Below are 24,094 nucleotides of genomic sequence, written 5' to 3' on the forward strand. Positions count from 1 at the left end.
CAGCAAAAATGAAAGCCATGCAGTCATTGCAGACACGCGAATACTCTTTTAGCACACATTCATTAAGAAACACGTTCCCTTGGAGAAAATTATCACAGAGCCATGTACACCTCCCTCAGGAATGCCTGCCAGGAAGGCACCTCTCATCACCTTTGTTCAAACTGCAGAGAGGTAACCAGATACACACACTGAAAAAGATGAGCTGGATGTATCCAAAGCATATTCATTGTCTACTATCTTTAGCTGAGACTTTAGAAGTGACAGCTTCTACACCTTTCAAGGGAGGAACTTAGAGAAGAAACCCTGCATGGGTTAGGTACAGAGAGTTTCACTTTAAGCTGCTGGCTGTTCTGAATTTCTCCTTTTTCAGGAAGAAAAACTTAACTCAGGACAGTTGTCCATCCCTAACAGTTGTCTACCCCCAAGTCAAATATGAGGTAAAGTACATTTAAGAATACTATTCTCTTGAAAAGCAGCAATTTATGCCCTCAAAGCCATCATGGGAATCTAAGGGATGTTTTTACCAAGAAGAATACCCAGGTTTTGCACACAATATTTAGATGTGTACATAGGACATAGTTTTTTGCCCAAAAAATGCAAAAGGAAAACTTTCTGACATGTACTGGCATAGCACATCCTAGGGCAACAACCACATGAAATGGTGGAATTGTGCATACACAATTGTGCATACACAAAACAAACACTCTGGAGAGCCTAAAGCTATGTAAGTGTTTTGGAAATGAGTCTGTTCATCACGTATTATCAGGCCTTTGAAGGGTGAGTATTTCTAAGTATTTTGAAGTGAAGATTTTGGTTTTGTGCTCTTGATCCTTATATGCAGACTAGAGCTGCACTGCAGAGCTGCTTCTGACACGCATCTATCGAGATTTAGGTAATTGTTGCAAAATGACACAGCTCCAATGCAACTATTTAAAAGACATGTAGATGTGGCACTTAGAGACATAGTTTAGTGGTGGACTTGTCACTGCTGGGTAAAAGGTTGAGCTTGATGATCTGAAAGGCCTTCCCAACCTAAATGATTCTACGATTGCTGATGACGCCGCCCTTGTTGCATACACAGAAGCAGCTCTGCAGCGTTTAACATCCTGCTTTGCAGACGCTGCCGAGCTCTTTGGGCTGGAAGTCAGCTTAAAGAAGACAGAAGTTCTCTATCAACCGGCACCTCAGGAAGTCTTCCATCATACCCATATCACCATTGGCCAATCAGAGTTCAAATCAGTCCAGCAGTTTCATTACCTAAGTAGCCTCATCTCCTCGGGCAGTAAGATTGACGGAGAGATAGACAACAGGTTAGCAAAGGCATATAGTGCTTTCGGAAAGCTTCATAAAAGAGTTTGGCAAAATAAACACCTGAAGAAAAGTACCAAGATCAGTGTTTACAGAGCCATAGTGCTGTCTACTCTCTTATACAGATCTGAATCGTGGGTCATCTACTGCCACCACCTGCATCTCCTAGAACGCTTCCATCAACGCTGATTCCACATAATCCTAAACATCCGCTGGTCAGATTATGTGACCAATACATCTGTTCTAGAACAAGCAGCAGTCACAAGTATTGAGGCCATGTTGCTGAGAACACAGCTGCGCTGGGCAGGGCACATCTCCAGGATGACGGACCACTGCCTCCCTAAGATCCTGCTTTATGGTGAACTTGCCACCGGCTGCCGCAAGAGAGGAGCCCCAAAGAGAAGATACAAGGACTCCCTGAAACAACATTTCAGCCTTGGCCATATTGATCACCATAACTGGTCTACTCTGGCCTCCAATCAGGAGGTCTGGAGACACACCATCTATAAAGCTGCTGATGCCTTTGAGAAAGCAAGCAGGATCACTCTCGAGGAGAAAAGACAATGCAGAAAGAATCGTGCCTTGCAGAATATACCACCTAAGGAGTCTTTTTGCTGTGCCTTTTGCAACTGGACATGCCTATCTCTTATTGGCCTTTTTAGCCACGAATGCACTTGCAACAAACGTGGGTAGAGCCCTTTCCAAATCTTCGTTTGCAAAGCCCAGCCATGATTCTACGATTCTATGAAAACTAGAAACTCAGCCTCAATCCTGCACAGAGGGGTTCCCGGGGAATTTTTTTAAGGCAATAAAATAAAAATGTGCTGCTGCAGCCAAGAAAAACTGCAGAATGTTACTTATCTCAAAAAGAGACAGCTTCCCTGATCAGGCTCATTTTAGCAGGGTGAGCAGAAGTTAAAAACTGGAGCCATTTCTCCTCCACTTCTATAATCTATCAGCATGTCCTCTAGCTTTCCCCTGTGTTGTTTTTCAGGTGATTCCCATTCTCACACTTTGCTTCTGTCCTCCCTCTTCTTCAGTCCTGAACACTTCCTTCCCCCCAGAAAAAAACAACATTCTAAAGTAAGCCATCAGTTGGCTGCGTCCTCATCATACTCCTCCTCATCGTACTCCTCAGGAAAGAGGACTCAATGCTCCAGATACTCAAGGAGCTATCAAAAAAAATCCCTCAAAATTTAAGCAGAGAAATGGGAATTAACTCATTCCAAAGCATAGGAGCATCCATCTGGGCTTAGATCTTGAGAGACAAGCAAAGGCATTTGGATTTAAATGGTTTCTAATCCCCCAGTTTCCACATGTGCCTTTGGGCAGTTGCCTTTGTCAAACTGCCTAAAACATTTTCTAACTCAGCAAGTTAACAGAAGGAAAGGTTATGCCACATGCGCCTCCATTTCCTGGCATTAACCTGGGAGAAAGGTGATGCTGTACGGGCAGGGATGCCAAGCGCATCCCCCTCTCCTGGCCAGGCTAGCCAATGGTCCTGTCCCACGCCCAGCAGGTTTCGAAGGAGGTACTGGGCAGAAGGCACCCAGCATTTGGCAAGGGGGCTGCTCTTGTGCCTGGAAAAACAAGTAGTCTCAGTAGCTTGTTTGTCTGGGTTTTTTTACAGAGGAATACAGGTTCACTCATCATGACAATAAGCATATTCACACTCACACTGAGCCGGTTTGAGACTTCCAAGACCAGCACCATGTATGAATGAGCCTAGTAAGAGCTACATACTGCAGTCTCAGTCAATGTTTTTCAAGTTTGGGTCAGTCTGAGGCACCGTAGCTGAAAAAGTATTGCAATGAGCATTGTAAATTAATATTTTATATTCCCTTGAAGTGTTTTTTGAGGAAATTAGCCTTCATTACTGAGGCATCTCTCCTGTAAACACAGAAAAAACAGAAAATACCTCTACTGACAAAGACAGCATTGTAGGGCAGGGAAGGAGAGTAAACATTGAATCTGATGGGAAGAACTGGGTTGATTCAGCAGCTGAATCAAACAGGCATATGCATCCCTGCTCCCCAAGCTGCAAGACCTGCAGCACCCATCCACTACAGATGGCCCCAACTTTACACCCAGGGAGCATCACCCCATTGCCCCCCAGACCTACTGAAATGGTAAGGTGAAGACTTCAGCCCCTATTGAATACATCTCAAGGGCACCAGAAGCCCCACATTACTGTCAACATGGTGGTTTGTGGTGCACAGGTTGCAGGCATCACAGGATCCTGGTCCCTAAACTAGGAGGGCAGCAAGGGCGTGGAGCTGCCACAACACTGTTTTGCTTTTCGTGTTTTGGACCATTTGCACAGCCCAACCAGTGCTGGAGTAAGTATTTTTGGCACTGGCTGGGGAGGTTCCTCTGCAGCTGAATGCAGCCAGCCAAACTCAGCTGGCACAAGGCAGGGCTTTTCAAAATGTTCTGTGCTCCAATCGGAAAGCAGCTGAACGCTTCTCTTCTCAGAAAAGTGCTGCCCTTGTCCTTTTTTAATGAAAGCGAACTTGGTATTCAGTAGGAGCAGGCCAGAGCTATTTCAAACACGGAAGACAGCAGACACAAATCAATAGAAAAAAATAACTTCTTTTTATTTACAAAAAAATCCAAATATTGGATGCTGTAAACAAAATTCACAATCTGTTCCCTCTAGAGTCTGTTTTCCATCAGCTCTTTTTCTGTCTGTGACAATGCCTATAGTCAAAATGTTCCAAAAGAGCAATCCAAGGAGCAGTTTGCTGCAACAGGATGCCTTGCAGAAGGCAACAGTTGTAAGGAAATTTGAGGGAAAGCAAATCTGCACAGACTCCTACAGACTGCAGGAGCCTGCAGTGCCTTTAGCCAAGCTGTCTTGAAATTTGCAGGCTTTTTTTTTTTACTATTTATTTTGTTAGCAAACCACTATTACAACAGCAAAACAGTACACTGATTTTCTTTCTTGGAAGGGAAACTCTCTGCATAAAGAAAACCATACAAAAGAATATATGCAAATAGGAATATGCAAATACAGTTTTTTTCTTCTGTGCAGTTTTATCTAACACACTTTATTTTCTCAATTTAAAAAAGCGACTTTTTGAACCGGTAGGAGCTTATGATGTGATGCAAACCAAGCATTTAATAAGAGCTGTTTAGAGGATTTGTGTGAAGGCCTTTGTGCAAGATTAAAAATATTTTAAGTGCAATAAGAGTTACTAGAAAAATATCATCTTTTTGGTCTTCTAATTGCCCTTCTATTTTTAGAAGAAATGTTCTTACATTTGTGAGGACAGCTATATCTAAGGAAAAAAAGAAAAAAAATCCCATTTCAAAGCTCTTGGTTTTTTCATGATTGCTACATTTAACCAAGTTTAGTGCCCCATTGGTTAGCAGGAAATTCAGCTGTGGTACAAACAGTTTTACTGTAATCAGGTCAATGTCTTTAATCAGTTCAGCTCTTTAAAAGGGGCACTGTCTCCTGCAGCACAAGCTCTAACCTTACAGCTGATTGGATGGGATAGATGAAGTCCACAAAGCCAGAAGGCGGTTGTTAACTTTAAAAGTACCAGTGTGCCGAAGAGGAGGGGAAAAAACAGTTAAAAAGAAGTCAGACTTTATGGAGGGGAAGGTGTGCAAACCACAGAAACAAGCCAGCTTTGAAAAAGGGTTCTTATTTTACTCTTGGCCTAAACTCATGCCTTCTTCCCACCTCTAACACCAGGTACCTTTTAAGCTACCAGTCACAAATAAAACAAAGCTCCACCAGTTCCACCACTTGATCATCAACATATGCAAAACAGATCTGGAATACCTATATAATATATATAAAAACATATTATATACGTATCAAAATGCAAATACCAAAAGGTGCAGTTTAGCTCAGAGCCCTGCTGTATGCACTACAAGGTAACTAGCTGCTGTCAATCAAAAAAAAAACAAAAATCCAAAAAACAACACAACAAAATTTGAGCTGAGAGGAAATAATTCAAAACTTTCTTTCAAGCAATGGTAAAAAAAAAGGGTCCTTCAAAGGAAAAATTTGTGTCATGTATTATCAGCATTCTGTGGTTGTGGCACAGCTATAGATTCTCCAGCCCTTTTAAAGAGTGGATGACTCATTTATTTGCTGCAAATAGTTGTGGGAGAAAAGACATACCACATTACCAGCTGATCCTATTTCCCCAGCCCTCCCCTTGCTTCCGCTAGCAAACCGGGAGCAGGAGGCAAGGGGAACCAGTGGGCCAGGAGCACCCAACCCAGACCCTCCAAGGGGCTGGAGGGAACCTCGCTGGGACAAGAAGCCAGTGGGAGGTTGCAGCCAGCACCAGAGGAAGGGAAGGTGGGGACAAGATCTGCACGTCAATGCTGGGAATGGCAATGAACCAGCTTTTACGTTTCCTGAAGGACTCACGGGGAAGGTGCTTCAGTAAACAAATCGGGTTCCTATTAAAGTGCCTGCAGAGTGAAAAGTACAAAGCGCGACAAAAATAGATGTGCCTTACTCTCTCCATAGGGAAAACACACTGCCAGAACTCGAGCCCTTTCCCTCTCCCTGCCTCTGACTCCAACACCAGACCTTGCTTGTGACCAGACAGGGCACAGCCGGTTTTCCTTCAAAAGCCTGAATTCCCTTTTTCCCCCCCCCCCCTCAGCAAGAAAAAGCAAAATATCAGAGTCAAGTGTCACTTAGTCATTAGGTTTTTGAAGCTCAACAAAGAATTTAACACCTTCAGAGATGGCACTGAACTGAAAACAACAGCAAAGGTTGGGTTTTTTATCCCCTGCTGATCTTAGGGAGAGGAAATGAAAGTGAATAGTTATTGTTCCAATGTAAAGTGATTCCATTTAAATAAAGTACAGTACTGAAATTGTAAATGCAGTGTGACAACCAGATCAAAGATGTTTAATATTTGCATAAAAATATATATATAATATATATATAAAATATAATTTTAAGCAATCGTGCAACACTCTTAAAAAGGGTTCATTTCACATTTGCTAAATTCTAGTGGTCCTGGAATGCATAATGCATTCTATTAAAAATACTCCTTTAAATATTAACAATTAGTGTTCAAATAACCAACTAATACAATATTCTTTAGCTGTCAGGGGGTTTAAATAAACCTATCTTTGATCCACGTTCCACTGAATTACACATCATGGAGGTATGCAGTCACAACATTAGTGGGTTAAATGTCAAAATGGCATTACAGTACAAAACAGTTAAAAAAATCAGCTAGTCATATGTTTCTCTATCTGTGGAATTATTATGGCTCACAAGCAACCCACTGAATTACTGTAATCCTTGATCTTGCAACCAAAGACATTATCTGAATCCCACCTTAATCCTGACTGGTTCATTTACTCCAAATTTCTCAGGTGTGGGTTAAAAATTCACTGCAAGGTGCCCACTGTCCTATGACATCCTGTTGCAAACTGGAAAACAAGTAGTACTTTATTTAAACATTCCTTAATTGCTACATTTTCATAGACCACATTAATATATATTGTGTGTGTATATATATAGATATACACCTATAACATGTACATATATACACACACAAACATATATACACACATACACACACGTACCTAGGATAATAGCACACCGACATAACATTAACTCTATACAGGTATTTGCCGAGAAAAAAAATAGGGCATTTCCTCCACCACTTATTCACAAGCTTATGGGGTTTTTTTGTTTTTAATCCTTGTGTCCCTGATAAAACAAAATGCATGGTTAAACCATAAAACTATATTTTTTTTCCTCACTTCAAATTTTATGAAGGTATCAGGCACTTTTGATTACTATTGGTGTGTACAAATATAGGAACATCTTTCTTTTCTTTTACATATATATATATATATATATATATATAATCTACTGTATCTTCTTTGCTCGGATAACTTATTTGAGAAATCTTTGGTCCTTGAGTATATTCTTTTTGCCACAGCTGGTTTTCCAGCATTCTCGCATATTTAAAATGTGAGGCATGCACGCAGCTGGAAATAATGGACTTTGTCGTCGTACGTGTTTCTGTTTTTATAACTGTACCAATCCACTACTGTTCATTTGGAGCAAGCTGTTTCTGGTAAAGCATTCTAGTCAAGCAAGCTATACATTCTACACAGTCAATCCATAGACGGCACTTGCTGCAAGCCCCAAATGCAGTAATTCCAATATACAATTTTATTCAGCTTATCTCTGCTTTATGCCTCTAACTTTTAATTCCTGAATATACATAGAATTGTTTTTTGTGAATTTTTTCTTTTTGTTTTTTTTTTTTTGTGTGTTTTGTTTTCTTTCATATTCTCCCTTTTGCAGATCCCATTCTAGAGTAAAAATAAAAATAAAAGAAAATAAGGCTTTCCCACCTTCTCTATGCCAAAGCTATGGGAGCAGATATTGCCAACCCATATTGTCATCAAGCATTCCTCCCTCACTTATTTCAGGGGAAGCTGGTTGCTTTTAATGACAGGCCTCTTGTGCTCTGGGGTAGGATCCAATTATTTCGGGGTTCTTTCTCGATCATGCTCCCATTATTTATTAGAAGAACCACAAGCTTTTCCCAAGCTTGAAAACTAGAGCAGATCATCATTGCACAAAACACCCCATTTAAAAGGGACCCGTTGCCCCTTCCTACATATTAGAAAACATTCTCCCCACCGGGTCTACTAATTTTGGTCCTTAATTACAGGGCAGCCAAGTAGAGTATGTGTGCTGCTGGCAAGGGAACACCGTCTGAACCTGGGCAATATAGTAATTGCTGAAGTTGGCATCTGCTACGTATGGGGCTGGCTGGTAATAGCAGGTGACATTGGCCACATTGGGGATGATATTTTGCTCAGCTAGGACTCGGATGGCCAGCATGGTGATCAGATTCAGAGTCTGTCTCCTCTCATGTCCCATCAGGCACACTGTGCTCTCGTTCACCACACCATGAAGGGTCATGAGATAGTCATACTTGCGGTCCTCTAATCCCACAAAGTGGTTCTGCAAGTAGGACTCCAGCTTTCTCTGCTGTTCTCCAATGTCTGAGAAGTCAATGAAAAACCTCGAACACATGTATCTCTGCAGGGACTTAATCTCAGATTCAGAGGCAGCCCTAAAGCCCCTTACCAAAAGGTTGCAGTACTTCAGAAGACCACCTCCTCTGATTTCTTCTGGGTTTCTGGTGGCAATTATCTTGTTGCAGAGGTGATCAAAGGCTTCCTGGAAATCCCCATAGACACTCTCACCAATGATAGTTGGATGAAAAGTTTCAGTCATCGGATTCTCTGAGCACTCATAAAATAGCAGTAGGGAGTCCAGCTTGATTTGAAAGGAATCGACACTGAATTCAAACTGCCGCCTCAGAGAGTCCACAAATTTCAGCTCCACATTTTTGCCACTGTTGTTGGACAGGGAGATGAGACTCCATCGGTCTGAATCATTGCATACTTTTACCATTTTCTGCACATAAGCCTCCTATAATTGGAAAGACAAAATGAGCAAATCAAGAAACAGATGCAAGAAATCTCCCCTTCAGTGCATTTGCTTGTACCCCTAAAGCCCCCCCAACCCTTGCATTTCATAAAAGATTTCATGGAGCCTGCAGATACAAACCAGAGAAGAAATGCTTAATGTGAGAGCTCAAAATGCAGGAGGATGACAGAGAAGGGTGTTCTGCTGGGACTGTGGCATGCAAGGGAAGCATATAGCAACACTGCTTCTTTCAGTCACTTTTAAATACATCTACACACTAAGCCCATGACACACATGCCAAATATGCCTGCACTCACACACAAAAGGGCGCTACTACAACCAGATAAGAAATCTTATTTATCTGTTTCCACTTCTCTCTCTCCTCCCCACAAAAACAACTTAGCAAGTGTTCACTCCCCTCAATCCTTCCAGTGCAGGTTCCACAAATCTGCCCCATAATAAAAAAAAAATCCGTCTAAAAATCTGAAAGACATCTGGCATTCGGTCTAATCAACTCAAGCAAACTGTCTTCGAGGGGAGGGAATATGCCTCCCGCCCAGGCACTTAGTGCACCTGAATGCATGCCTTACAGGTGGAGTTTCGTTCTTGCAGATATAAAATCCATCTATGCTCCCCTTGTACCCAGGAACCGGTCCCGCACACCGAGCTGCTGCCAAGACAGGTTGGGAGAGAGGTGTGCAGCCCCCCTGGCACACACACGGCCCAGGTAAAACAACGCTCACAGCAAATCAACCGAGAGGGAGGAAAGGCTAATTAATCCTGAAGAGCCCCGACCAGGGCGCTTCATTGCAAACTCCTCGATTTTAAGCGTGAGGTGAAAAAATCGTTCAGGGTCCCCCTGGGTCGCGGGATGTGGGGGAGAGCTGCATCTCTGAGTCCACCCCTCCATTCCCAGTGGGAAGGTGCCCACTCCCCGCAGGCAGGCGCTCACACTTGCCCGCTCCGAGCGTCTGAGCACAAGGCAGGTTTACCTTGAGGGTGAGTGGCGTGATCTTCTCCTTATTCACCCCCTCGGGTAAGAAATCCAAGAGGCAATCCAAGACCACGTCCTTCACAGTCTGAAATTCGGCTTCCCCTTTGAGGTCGGCGCAGAAGATGAGGTCCAAGTCCTTGTAGCCCAAGCCGCTGTCCTGGTGTAGGACGTGGCTAGCGGCCGAGCCGTTCAGCCGCACGTCGCGCAGGCCGATGCCCTTCTCCTCCAGCCGGCTCCGCACCACCTTGACGATCTGGCGGGGCTGCATGGCCAGTGTGGGGAAGTTGCCGCGGCCGTGGATGGGGATGGTCTCGCTGAGGATGCGGTCCAGCCGCTGCACTTGCTCCCAGCTCAGCACGTTGCAGTGCGCGCTCTCGCCGCCGCCCGCGGAACTCCCGCCGGGGCTGCCGCCGGCCTTCTCATCGTCTGCCATGGTGTGCGGCCGCCGCCTCCTCGGGCTGGATCCAGGCACCGCTGCGGCTCCTCGCCGGCCCCCCGGGCCCCCTCTCCCTCCGCGCCTGGCAAAACAGGAGGAAAAGCCAGCGGTCAGCAGCTGCGCACACCTGGCTCCCGAGCTCCGCTCCCCAATGGCCGTCCCTTCCAGCGGGGAAGCGGGGGACACACCTACTGATTAGACTAAAAAAAAAAAAAAAAAACAAAAAAAGAGGGAGAAGAGGGGGAGAAAAAGCCCCCCGAAGCCGGGCGGTGCTGCAGGACAGAGGAAGGCGCCCGACCTGCAGAGCCGCTGCTTGCGCCGCTCTCCGCGCCCTCGCCGGGGCAGAGGCTGCCCCGCGCCGACGGAGAGGCCGCCCCGCACCGCCCAAAAGGCCGCCCCACTCGCTGCCGCCGCAGGCTGCCGCCGTCTCCGGAGCTTTCGTAGTCCTGCCCGGGAAAGGTCCCCAGTAGTTTTTATACGGGGTTTCTCCGCTCTTCCGGGGCTCCGAGTCACGGCGCCCTCGTCCCGCCCCCTCCATCTGCATGGCCGGCCCGGCGGTGCCCCCGGCACGCCCACACCCCGCGCAACGGCGGTGCGCCCGCCCCTCCGCCGCACCGCCCCGCGCTGGGAAACCCGCGCAGCGCAGCGCAGCTTTCCACTGCACGGATCCGGGGAGGCAACAAGTGCAAAACCCCTCCCTGCCTGCGCAGGGGGCGCGGCTCGTCCCGCTCCCGCCGTGCCCAGATGCGCGCCCAGGGGCACCCAGCTCCGCGCTAATGTCCATTCCCGATTTCTCCCCACCCCGCCTTTTTACCTCTTGCCCCCCTTCCCTCCCGCCCCCCCCTCCCCCCCCCCGCGACATTCCCGGTCAGCCCAGGCGCAGCCAAACTTCATACCAGAGCGACGGAATTTGGCAAGGGCCCCTCTCCAAACAGATGCTGAGGATCCCGGGCCGTGTGGTTTGCGCTGCTCAGCTCCCGATCGAGATTTCCAGAGCTGCCTGCAGCAGCTCAGAGGCACCACGCCGTGCCTGCCCGGCCCCGGCCCGGCCCCCTCCCCCGCGCCCGCCCGCCCTCCCTTCTCGCCGGCGCGGAGGGGAAAAAGAAATCCCGAAGAGCACGGAGGAGCTCGTGCCTTCCAGGCGAGCATCCTGTCTATAGAGCATACTTGGGTAACTGCGGAGCGGGAAAAATAACGTTTAAGACATGCATATTATATAAACATACACCTATATTTTGTTTCAGTTACGTTTTCTTTTGAATAACAATGGATGTACCTGCTTCTTTTTCATCCCTTTAATACAAATACATATAGATACTATTTAAAATACGTATGGATACTATATACATATAGTTATTACTTAAAATACTATTTAAAACATAGAGATACTATTTTAAACAGGCTAAGCGCGCACACACACACAGAGTACACCCCGCACGCATCAGCACCCGGGGACCCCGGGGTCCGCCACCGCGATGTAGACAGCGGATTGCGTGGAGAGATGCAGGGATGGGGGGAGGGATGGTGTGGGCAGGACAGCGTTGCATCATTGCTCGCAGCTTTGTGACGCGCGGCTGGAAAGCAAATGGGGGGTGCGCAGAGGCGTGACGCGCGGCTTCCTCAACCAGGCACCTCGCCAAAGTGGGTGGGGGGCCAACAGACCCCGACGGGGTTTACTGCCTCCTCTCCCCAATTTTAGTGCCTCCCCCCTCCATAATCTCCTGCCTTGGGACTGGGTTGGGGGGGTATGGGGGTGTGTCCCGCTCCTCACGGGGAAACACCTGAGCCGGGCGAGCTGGCGTGGTTTATCCTCCCCCCTCCAAAAGCAGAGGCGGGGGTCTTGCCGAGCTCGGCGTCCCTCCCGTCGGGGGAGACCCCCGGCCCGGCCCAACCGCGGGGCAAGAGCGCCCCCTGCCGGGCTCCGGGCGCTCCCGAGGGGGCGGGCGCAGCCGCGGCCGGAGCGGAGGGGGGTGTTTGTTCTGGGGGCGGCCTCGGCTTTGATTCACTGCCCAGATTCCCTCTTACTTCAGCAGCACGTCTGCTCCTGACTCTGGAGCAGGCAGGGAGCAGGGGCGACGACTAAGGGACCTGCTGGCAAGGGAGCCTGGGCCACTGGCTATTGCTGCTGGGCACAGAGAGCCTCCACTCTCTGCTTGGGTGCAACTGACAGTGCATTTAAAGAGGAGGGTGCCAAGCAGTGCACATCGCCCTGCAGGGCAGAGAAATGCCCGAGTCTCCCCAGACTCAGCCGGGTCACAACTGAGGCCAGGGTCTTACGGGGTTCCCACGGGGGAGTGGGAGGGGGGAGCTGCCTGCCTGCCGCACTGAGGCATCTATGCACTGCCCTCAGTGCATAGTTAGGAAGCTCAGAGAGGTTAAAGCATAACCCCATTTGCAGACTGGCATCACTCAGGTGAACCACAGTTCACTAGGGCACACGATTTAAACTTTCAGAAGGAATAACTACGGCCTTATTTATAAGCAAATTATCACTATCAGTAATCAACCAGATTACGGATTTCTAGAGTAAGGGCAAAGATCAGACCTGGAGGCATATCCCATATTAAGCCAGGACGTATCCAGGAAAATGAGACTGCTTCCTGGTTGGGAGTAGTGAACAGTTCATTTCTTTTGTGTTTGTCAGCATGTTGCAATGAAATTTTAGCAATATTTCAAATACTACAGAATGTATCGGTGAGTTCACACTGGTCAGTAGGATTTAATGTTATTTTATACAGACCTTGTTTCATTTCCCCACGAAGTGTGGGTTTTAACCTCTCTCAAGTTGCTAATTCCTGCCCACTTAAAAAGAAAAATGGGCAGCAGTTCATCCTGGGGAATACAGATTTGCTAAAGAGAAGGGGAATATATCTCAGAAGGAAGACCTTTGCACTGCTGAGCTTTGCCAAAGGAGCAAGGCCAGCCAAACCCTGCCCTCACCTCACCTTCCCTTTTTCAGTGTAAGCACCTGCAAATCACCTCCTACTCACTTGAAAGAAGAGAGGAAATCGTTTCCAGTCAGAATCACTGCATTTACACTTTTTCAGTTCAGAAAGGTATGTGGGATATTAATCATTGTGCTCTTTGTATAGATTAACAACTATTTGCATTGTTGTGCAATTCCCCCCCCCCCCCCTTCTCTTCCCCTAATTAATGGACACTAGGTAAAGGGTGTGTTGTGTTTGTTTTTTTTTAATAGCTGTCTAAATATAAGGGAAATATATACTCAAATATGAAAGCCCAGGTCACTTTAAATCAGTAGAAATCATTAAGAATTTTGCAAGAAATTGAATTAGAGTGTATTAGCTTACAAGAAATTCAGAAATAGTTGCATGATTTACATCAATTACAATTATTCTGAGTGGTAATGCTGCTGCCAATAAAAGAATACATTCAGCTCATGAACATGCTCTGTGCCTTTAATGACAAACTTACTTTTGGAAGGAAAAGGTAACGGGGTCAAAATTGTCAATGTGAGCAGTAATTCTTTAGCAGAATTTTGATTCTGTTGCTCACACAAGTTGTTTGTACTGCGCAAGCAATTAGTAGAAACCCAAGATATGTGATGTGAATCATGTCATTCTGTATGTCTGCACAATATTTTTCACTTAGTCCCTTCATTTAATCCATACTCTCAGTCCTGCTCTAGAACAAATGAAATTTAATAGCAATACATGTGTTTCTTGTATATGCATTTGTGTATATTTGCTAATAAAGTCCTCAGTGTGAGATGTTAATTCAGCTTGGCCATGTAACAGAGATCGCATTCTCCAGGTGAGTTCTACTGAATTTAAGAATTTAAGTATTTTATTGACTGACTTATGACTGACATGTACTGTGACTGTAACATCATTCTGTCTCCCTTCTGCCCAAGACATGGTGCCTAAAACAGGAACATGTTCTTTTTGGACAAAAAAAGAATGAGAAACTGTGACTCTTCGGCTGTCCCTGTTCTAGGAATTGGTGTCCATTTGCTGTGCAGCAGGAGCAAAACTTCCAGTTTAGTTTTTTCCAAGAGGAATTGAGTTCATGTGGCACAGCTGCTCTGCCGACACGGCCAACATGCGTTACCTACAGACAGTCAGGGGATTCACTTCTGAGCAGCAACACTATTCCAGTCCAAAAGCTAGTGTTGACTCACCCAGAGGTGTTTGGTTTTGTTAAAAACATAACAAACATCAATATTGCTATCGTCACTAGGTATTAAAAGCAGCAGCCTTCTGTCTTGTATTGACTTGGCAGAAACAAGGAAGTCTAGGAAGTCCAAAATACACCGGTCAGAAGTTTGGAAAAAAAAATTATCATAATTGTGTCATGAAAAGTTTAGTAATATAATTCCTCCTTTCTTTTATTTATTTCTAATCCTTCTATTAAGGACAGTGATTAACAGTGGAGACAAATGGCGGGTCATGATGGTTTTCCCTATCTCTTGACAATGTTAAAAATGCATATAGATGTTCAATATAATAAAAAAGCAATAGTCTGTAGCAAGATGGACATCGAGGGCCACAATTTTCAGGTGGCTGCGTACGCAGTGTATCAAGTGTGGATGAACAGGCTGCGCAAGGGGAGCTCTGGGGCCCCTCGGCAGCCCTGGCTGCAGTGGGAGCACTGGCAGTTGCATAGGGATACAGCAGCCTTGCAGCTTCCCACCCAGGCCTGGCAAAGCTGCTCTCTCTGTCTCTGCTCAAAAGTGCCTTAGCATGGCTGGCCTGGTCTATCTTATACAGAGGCCAACAGCAACTAAAACATTAAAAATGAGATCTTGACCTAATTTTTTGTTCTCTGCTTGCTAGAGATGGAAAGACATTGCTGGGCAGCAATCACCGGAAAACTTCTTTATGTTATTCACTGTGTTGCTACACAATTATCTTGCTGGAAACAGCAGCTATATGAGGGAAGAATATTCATAGCTGTTCTCCACCCAGACAGTATGAAAATGTATCAAGTCAGCTCCAGATACAACTTCGTGGTGAGTACTGGCTGTTGTACCCTTTCCCTCCCTCCTCATCACCTCATGTGCAGCTGCTGGCAGGTGCTCTGGGCAGCTGGGAGCTCCATCCCGCTCCCCACACAGTACAGTTGGATGCTTCTTCTCTGCTGGTTGCTACCCCAGACCAGAGAGTGGGGAGATCTCAAATAGACATCAGTCAACAGGACAAACGTGCAGAGAACTTGACTTGGATGGGAAATGCTGGGAATTACCTCAAAGTTATCAGATCCAAACAGAGCCCAGCCCAGGGTGAACCTTGCACCACACATACACATTCCAAAAATTAGCTTAATGAAAACAGCCCATAGTAAATGAAAGTTTGCTAGAAATGACTTTGAGCACCAAAATTTACTGTTATTGGCAATAGCACAGAACAAAGTACCTTCAAAATTAACTGTAAGACCTTGTCTATACCATGACAGACTTGTAATCCTTTCCAAATTTTTTTTTAATTCATATATTTCCTCAGAACTAGTCTGGGCAAAGTTTGAGCATAGGTGTGGAAGTAGAACTCAAAGGCTGATTTTGTTTATTGGTTTTGTTTTGGGTGTCTTTTATTTTTTTTTCTCACTAGAATACTCAAGTCTGATTTATTTTTTTTTTTCCAAGGGCCTTGTCTTTCTTTTGCATGCATGCAAAGTATTCTTCTGATACCTTGCTATTCTATAATTTACACTGGTTTATTTCCAAAATTTATTTCCGTGTTTGACATTTTGTGATGGAATAATCAATACTAGGAATTATTACTGGAATTAACATTGGCTGCTGAAGTAGTCAATACTAAGGTTCTTTGAATAAAATAAAAATCAGAGTTACTAGAAAATGGTATTTCAAAGATAAATAAAATAAATCTTTGTGCTTTCAAAGTACTACTGTTTTCTTAGTTTTATTTTTCTTCTGCCAGATTTTACTGGAAAGATGTTTTACTCATCCTGGGAAAAATGTCAATGTTTGGTCTAAATACTGTGATGTTTTGAAAAGGTGAAGTTTGAAGAAGGCCAAATTATCAGAATTTTCTGATGAGCCTGCCAGTAGCTTTTCTGCAATTCTGCTGAGAACGTGTGTGTTAAATGAAATAGTACTATTCAGCATGTGCATTGCTACAACAACCACTGACTAAGTCAAGAGATCAGGGCACCAAAAGGTTCATCAAAGGACCTGTTCCTGCCTCATCTAGGTAGTTCATAGCCTAAATACACCAGTACATAACAGTATTTTACATTAGACAAAATCATCAACATCTGCTCCTGAGTAGGATTTTTAAAGCTGGAGCTATAGTCAGACACAGGAGATGGCAAGCTTCTCACCTTCTCCATGCCAGGCCAGCAGCCATTCCACCTACGCTGTAAAACATAAGATGGTGTGCTCCTGGCAAACCCTTTTTCTCTAGTTTACTTGCATAAAAATAGTCATGCTCTTAGTTTCAGTTATGTTTTACACACAGATACTGTTGTGATTTTGCCCATATTGATCTTTGGGGTCTAAGTGTGATAAAAATTAACTATACAAGAACTAGGTATTCCTAGTCATATGGCAGCCAAGCATAAGATTTTATTTTTCTTTCTTTTTTTTTTTTTTTTAAAAAAAAGGCCACATTTTACATTGTTATGTAGGAGAGTTTAAAGCTTCTATCTTCCTACCCCCGTAAGAAAGACATCCTACCAATACTTCATGTCTCATGCATTCACACAATCCTAGTTTCTTGTGACAGATAGAATTTTATGCTGATTTTACTTCTCGTGTTTTGTTTACCTTACAATGCATTAAGCTCACATGGGAATACTCCAGTGGATTTCAGCATTCTGCCTTTTATTCAGAAGAGATGGAGAAACTCATAATTTCAGATTTAAACAAGCTGTCTTGCTTTTGGAACAGCAAACTGCAGAGTGAAAATACAATGTGAACTAGCAGAAATCAGGTTACTGTTCATTCAAACAGAATTGGTTTCACAGAATCAAAGCCATAATTTAGTTTTACCAAGTACTTTCACTATCAGGACTATGACTCCTGATGGAGTCAGGGCATCTTTCAGTCTTGATTAAAGCCTATAAATGCTTGAAATTAAGTGGTTTACTATTGAAAATGTGTTTCATTATCCAGTTAATCTCACTGTTAAAAATGTGCATTATGTTCCTGGTCAAAGGGCATATTTACACAGAACAAGAGTGTTTATGTTGAATTTGCTGTACACTGAAATCACATATATATTTCCAGAGTGCACTTTTTAGCAACTAAAAAAAAATGAGATATAGAGATTTGGTGCTCCTCCTGTTTAAAACTACCTGTTGAAGTAATAGTGACAAACATTTGCGTAGAGGCACAATAAGAATTCCTTAGCTGGCATCTCACACAACTTTGCATCTCACTCAAGACTACTGAAGATGGCAAGCTGCTGTTAAAGAAGGTTATCTATCTCTAACTGTTCCCAGGGAGGCAAAATACGTTTGTTTAGAGCAAATACATAACCATTACCCATACTACAGCAGATTTTTGTTATCTAGAGTTGTATGGATGGGTCTTTCACTTAGAGGCAAAGAATCAAAACTGTTACCCAAAAAATGCAATGTTGTCCCTTCATTTTTTAAAAAAAACTTAATCCCTTCTTCTTTCCCCATCACAGATGATTCCCAGCTCTCTACATGCCAACGATGGCAGCTGGAGCAAGAACACGGTTTGGAATCATGCTGCTGTCACAAACAAGAATACAGTGGTGTGCTTTGCCAAAGCACCCACCTACAACACTCTTTTTTTCTTTCATAGATCTACTTTTCATTCATGGGAAACCCTGCTCCTCCACATCATACATCGCTTTGGTATGCTAGGTTCAAAGAGCAAAATAGTGTTAGAGAAGCGTGTTTAGTCAGAGTATGAAAAAAGTGAACTAGGCAATTTATCAAGTACATTCCACAGCAAAAGCAGGGTATTTTGGAAAAAAAAAAAAAAAAGAAAAAGAAAACAAAAACAAACAAACAAACAAACCCCAAACAATTTTTTTTTTCCAAATTAGAAAGGGGAATATGTCATAGAGGAAAAAAAAATAAAAATGTGGGTTTTCCCATGCAAGCTTTTTCCTCCAGAAAAGTGAAAATTATACAGATCGGTACCTTACGCAGGTTGTTACGTGGCAGTAAGCCCTGCCTCCACATCACCAGGGCGGTAGAGAGCCACCTCTGATGAGGAGAAGACTCCAATCTGTGCTGCCAGTTCCTCTTGCTGAGATCCTGCAGGATCTCAAATGGAATGAGCTGCCTCTCACAGCTGCAAGTTACCACCAGTCTTTGTGCCACGCAAGCCAGGAACCCTGGGGCTCCAGCCCTTCCTGAGCATCACCGGAGCATCGCCAGCACTATTTACTGCTGTGAGGGATGGGCAGCTGCATGGCAGCAGCTGCAACCCCGTTTTAGCTCAGAGCGGGATACAAACTCCTGCTGTGCAGGCAGGAGAGTTGTTGCTTTCCTGAGGAGCAGTTGTCAGAGCACAGCAATCTTCACTGCCCTATGCCACTGAGGCATGGGTTTTGAAGATCTCAGAAATTGGCAAGACATAGGAGCTGGGAGCCTTTTCCTGACTGGGAAAGGACCAGGCCAGCTTCAGCTCCCAGCTCCTGCTGAGTTTGTAGCTCAGCTGTTGCCCCACTGCTCAAGAGGCAGAAGCAGGCTCTTCTTCAGAGCAGCAGCTTCAGCTCCTCAGTCCTGCTGAGCTCAGCAGTAGCCCAGCTGAGCTCTGAACCATAAGCTGGCTTTGTGGATAGATAAAAATAGTAAGGCATGAATAACATTAACACTGAAATAAGGGCAACTGTCACATTTCTGTTCCTTTTTTACTGTGAAGCCCTCACAAGGCTAAAAGGGCAGAGTCTAGAAGTCCAAGTGCAAAAACTCTCTTAGCCACAGCACTCCATGGTCCATTTAGGTCTGACTTGTTTCTGGACAGGCTCCTTGGGCATGCAAACTTTCAAGTGGGCTCTGCTAAGGAATAAGGAGGAGGCATCACAGCATGTAACTTCAACCCACCATTGGGATTGCAGAAAGGAGCCGAGCTGGGAATGGAAACTTTCTTTCCATCTCTGATGTTTAAATGTTCCTTGTCATCTTCTAAAGCAGCTTATCTGAGCCAAAATGCAGAGAACAGTTTATGAAGTTTTGTCCTTTTGAAACAGAGTCCTGAGCTTTCCTCCTACTCATGTCCAAACCTAATCTTATCCCAAGCAACAGCCTCAGCTACTTTGCAGCCCAGACTTCTTCTCAAGTCTTTCCCTGACATTAAAGGATTTCTTTTTGTTGTACCACTGTGCATCTGAAACAGCTGTTGTGTGTTACAGTCCTGTGAGGTGACTTGGTAAATGAAAACATAGTGAATGGCATGCTAATATTATTAATCTATTTCTTGTTCCTTCACTGAGGAAATTTGCATAATTAATCCCCTAGAGGTTCTTATTTATCAGCATAACATTTGTTTCGTTTGCCATTGCATTCCAAATATTGCTTTGCCCTGGAGACCTGTTGTGCTAGAGCAGAGCTTCAGAGAAAGATTTCTATTCCACATGCCAAATGTTGCTATTATCCCTACTAGAATAATAGGGGAAGGATTTTGGCTCTAGATACATGGAATTTTATGAAGAGGAAATCTATGCTTTTACACAGAGGGTCCCACCTGGATTATTTCTTGAGGTGGTGCTCAGAAGAGGGTTGATTCCAATGCAAGAGGGGTGACTCCCCATCGATGTCTTCCCAACAATCCCAGTACACTGTTTTGGTAGGAGCCTTGTGTCTCTGGGCAGCCCACTGATGAGGCAACTTCTTATGAAAAAGAAGTTCCTGCCCTAAGTATTGCTTTGAAAGCCATCCAACATGGTGTTTCACAGCAAGGAAGGAGAGGTACATTGTCCCTTTTTTTCTGATTACATCACACTGTGTCCCCACTTGAGGCAGGTAATACATTTCAGTCTTTTGGTGACGTTAAGTGCCTGCTGCATAATTTACAGTACTTTGTTTCTTTGAACATTTGCATCCTAATTACTGTTAAGCAGCAGATGCCCAATAAATGTTGGGATTACATGTGTCCTTCCAGCATCTGTCTTAGATTACTTCATCTTTGTAGGTAAACTCATAACATCTTAAAAGCAGCTGATCCCCTTCTGGCAAAGTGACTTGGTGTTCCTATTAATCACTTTTCATAACTCATTGCCTTCCTCACCTAAATTGCAGGTTGCTGTGGATGTGCACAGAGCCCTGGATGTGCACAGAGACCCAACAAGCCCTATGTAATGCTGTGCCAGCCCTGTGAAGAGGCAGGGGCATAGGCATCCCACGTTGCATCGCTATTGACCTCATGGCAAGTCAAACAGGAAGCCCAAAGCAAGGCAGCAGGGCAGGTGAGCAGATAGACAGAGGAAAAAACCCTGAGGCTCAGAAGAGTGGGCTGATCAAAGAGGTGGTCACCAGGAACAGAGGAAACCCAGACCTAACTGAAGAAAATCCCAAGGCCATTTCTGCTTTGATGGGAGCTGCAACAGCTCCACCAGCTTTCATCTCTGTCTGCCTCCTCCTATGTTTTCTCTTCCATGGGTGATGTGCTGGGGACCGGGAAGGAAGTACCAGGACTACTTAGTGGTAGTTGGCTCCGATTGTTTATGTGCTCATGTACTAAAAGAGCAGAATTATCACATGCCCTTTAAAAAAACACACCTGTTGAATGCACAAAACTAGAGATGAACAAAATTGCTGTCTGCTAATGACAGTATGGAAGTAGTGGGCCAAAAAACAGCCAGAAAATGATTTCCCCATTTTCCCTTCTAATAAAACGTAATCCTGAGCTGATTTGTTTTTAAGGAGTTCTGGCATTACTCCAAAGGGCTGCATTTTCCAGAGATGAGCTATCCATTTCCTCTGGTCTTTTTAACATGGCTGCAGCTGAACTTTTAAGCCAGATCATCCCAATTTGCCAGGCATGAGATTATTGCTGGTGTGCAAAATGAGGAAGAGAATTAAAAATAACCGTGCCAGTAGCTGTGCAGTCTGTTGGTTTAAGGCTTAGAGGTTTATGTGTCATTTGGAAGTACTTGAGTTCCAGAATAGGCTGTCCACTAAGTCTCTGTTGTAGGGAGACACACAGTACAGATCTGACTCCTTGCTTTTCACAGATCAGCTTAGGATACAGAAGCATGAAAAAAACACTCAGACACTCATTTTAGAACTGAATAGGTCAGTGCTTTAACTGCACATGATGAAAGCCAGTAGTGTACTTGGGTATACTTAGCTCAGCTTAGCTCAAATTAATTGTATTATGCACATGTTAGGCTGTATCATATAATGCAGCATAGCACACGCATGGTCCTCAAAGGCAGAAATGAGTGACTCCAGCCACATAGAAAAGATGCTGATGAAATTTTAAAAATCAGATTTCCTGATGGTTTATTTATTTTTGAAAAAATGCATTTTCTGAATGTAAGCATTTTTAGATTCTTCCTTTTTATTGCTGAGCAAATGCCCTACATTTAAGTGCAGTTCATAAACCTTCTGTACCCACTAATGAGGAAAACGTTTGCAACTCTTAGACACAGGCCAGACAAAGAACAGTCACCCAGTAGCCAAAGCTGTTCATATATCCCAAGACTCTCTTATTCCTCACCTCTTTTTCTGGTGTATGTGTTTTAATTCCTACATAAAGAAATGGAACTTTCTGTAGTCTTTCAATGTAAATTTAGTGCAGGAGATTTACTTCACATATCCCTTGTGCTATTGAAAAGAGGTTCTTTAAACTAGATTTGGACACTTTAAAATATATTACCAATTCATCACAAAACATGTAATTTAATGCATCATTTTGCATCCAGATATCAGTAGCTTTCCTTAACATTAAAAGAGTTGCTACGTTATGGTCAGCCTTCTGTCAACCCAGGTAAAGAGCTATTCATTACCTTTTGTTTTTAATTATACCTACCTAAGGCCTGGACCTGATGTGTTTGGAGCCCATGGTAACTCTTTAGCAGGCAGTGATCCTTTAGAGGGGAAATGAGGAATGTTTAGCTGTTAAAAACAGTTTTTAGTGGAGCTGATGTCCTCAATTAGTCCTCTTTACTTAATAATTGCCACTTCTTTTTCCTCTTGCTAGCTAAGTACATCTTCTTTTGTTTTCTGAGATGTCCAGAGTGTTAAAACTAAACTTCCTCCTCACCTTGAATAATACAAATGCAGCAGTCACCACTAAATATCTGGCAATTACACCTGAAATATCCACGAAAGATTTGCTATTATGATTCTAAGAAGAGGGAAAAACCATAAGTGGTTTGGTTTGTTGTTAGTATCCAACAGACAAAAGTACATCTGTGCTCTTAGGAGAGGACACAGGATTTCATAATCTTTCTGTGTAGATGATTTGACTTCTAATTATTTAGTTTTTATGGACCTCCCCCAACCCTGTTCCTCCTCACCCTGAGCAGAGTGAACACACATCTTTACAGCCCCTGTCTGTTCCAGCCAGCATCCTGGAAGTGACATCTGCCCAACCTTTTTTCAAAGCCAGGTACTGTAGCTGAGGTGTTCAGGGCTGGTGTCAGGGCTTTGGCAGCTCTAGCCAGAAAAGCACGCTGGATGGGTGACATAGCATCCACATGTGTGGGTTATTTCAAGCAGCTCAGGCAAAAATACATCCATTGTTCAACAGTCCCTAGAACAGCTAATCTTGTTCCGCTATGCCAACAGCTGTCCTATTAATTGTGTATTTTTCATAGACGTAGTTCCACAAATTCCATGTGATACATAAAGATCAATAAAAATAAGGTCATTTATAAACACCTCCTTCTTTCTCAGCCTCTCTGCCCTGTTCCCAGGATATGCCTGTTGGCAGGGTGAACCGCCTGTCACAGACTTTGTCCACTTCATCCACACCAAACGATAAAGCACTGAAAGGCATAATGATGGTGAGCAGTTAAAGGCAAAATAAAAGGGAAAAATAATAAAAGAAAAGCACCTATAAACCTATTGGTGCATGTATAGCTCACCCAACATGGACTAGAACCACCAAATACATTTCTGCTACCTAGTTTATACTTACTGAATGCCCTCATGTATTTTCCACAAGGGCTTCCATTTCATTTAACGTAACCCATTGATTTCAAAACTTGACGTAGGAAAGGTCTCTCTGGGGCCCCACAATTATAGCAAGTTGTGCAACCTGAGTATCAGCCATTTTGATAGAGACTTCCTGCCATGCAGTGGGTTTCAGTTCTGCAGGCCTCTGCTGTGCTGAAGTAAATAAAGGACCAGGTACACAAATACACCATTGGCTTTGTCTGCCTCTCCCATCTGCAGTCACACCAACTGGGGACTTGGGTTTCTGACAAGACATCTGATCTCTGGCATACCAAACCACAGTGCCTTGCAGGACAGGAAGATTTGGGGGATATCTAATTTCAAAACTATCTGGGTGCTGTAATACCTCTGATCATTCATGTCATGGGGAAACACTGAAGAACAAGATGGCATTTGCGTGTTGACCCCTTTTTTGGTCTTCTACCTTTCTGCTCATGTACTGTATGTCAAAGTTGCAAAGGTTGTCATTCATAAGAGTAATCTCGTGCCAATCCTGTAAAAACTTCCTTTTAACAGAGATAAGATAATTCAGTCTAACAGTTCTTTAACTAAATAGGATTAATTAGCAGGAAGCTGGCTGCTTAATTCACCACTGACCTGTAAAACCTGATAAGAATGAGGTCACTGGACATAACAGAGCTATTTAAGAGTTTAGCTCAAAATCTTATAACAGAAAACTTCATTTAAAGATCAGTCTGATATAATAAAACTCTGGGGTAACAAAATATTACTTATTAAAGAGAGATCTAATCTTTAAAATAGTGTACTCTGTATACGCAAAAGCATATTCCTTCCAAAACAAGCAATTGCAACATCTAAGCAC

The 24,094-nt window shown here is 44.0% G+C and overlaps 1 protein-coding gene and 1 long non-coding RNA gene across 3 annotated transcripts; one reads left to right on the top strand and one right to left on the bottom strand.

Moving 5' to 3' along the window:
* Positions 1-3,882: 3,882 nt before the first annotated feature.
* Positions 3,883-11,098, bottom strand: TENT5A (terminal nucleotidyltransferase 5A). 2 transcript variants are annotated; one of them, XM_027645042.1, is made up of 3 exons: positions 11,082-11,098; positions 9,748-10,267; positions 3,883-8,758 (listed from the first exon to the last, which is right to left on the bottom strand). In XM_027645042.1, exons 2-3 carry the CDS (start codon positions 10,180-10,182, stop codon positions 7,979-7,981), a joined length of 1,215 nt encoding a protein of 404 aa, XP_027500843.1. In that variant the 5' UTR covers positions 10,183-10,267; positions 11,082-11,098; the 3' UTR covers positions 3,883-7,978. The 2 variants fall into 2 exon arrangements, with proteins under 2 accessions (XP_027500843.1, XP_027500844.1); XM_027645043.1 differs by lacking the exon at positions 11,082-11,098 and adding an exon at positions 10,484-10,731.
* A 2,036-nt stretch (positions 11,099-13,134) lies between these two features.
* Positions 13,135-23,351, top strand: LOC113947955. Its single transcript, XR_003527935.1, has 3 exons — positions 13,135-13,241; positions 17,799-17,991; positions 19,112-23,351. It is a non-coding gene; the product is annotated as an uncharacterized LOC113947955 (long non-coding RNA).
* Positions 23,352-24,094: the final 743 nt, after the last annotated feature.

This window comes from Corapipo altera, unplaced genomic scaffold (assembly GCF_003945725.1).
Source record: "Corapipo altera isolate COAL_440 unplaced genomic scaffold, ASM394572v1 2, whole genome shotgun sequence".
Lineage (NCBI taxonomy): Eukaryota > Metazoa > Chordata > Aves > Passeriformes > Pipridae > Corapipo > Corapipo altera.

What these genes read in the sequence shown, in the direction of transcription:
- TENT5A (XM_027645042.1), bottom strand. Translation starts at nt 10,182, where the DNA reads ATGGCAGACGATGAGAAGGCCGGCGGCAGCCCCGGCGGGAGTTCCGCG. An exon ending in TCACGCCACTCACCCTCAAG is followed by an intron (nt 8,759 to 9,747) that starts GTAAACCTGCCT and finishes TTCCAATTATAG; the next exon opens with GAGGCTTATGTGCAGAAAAT.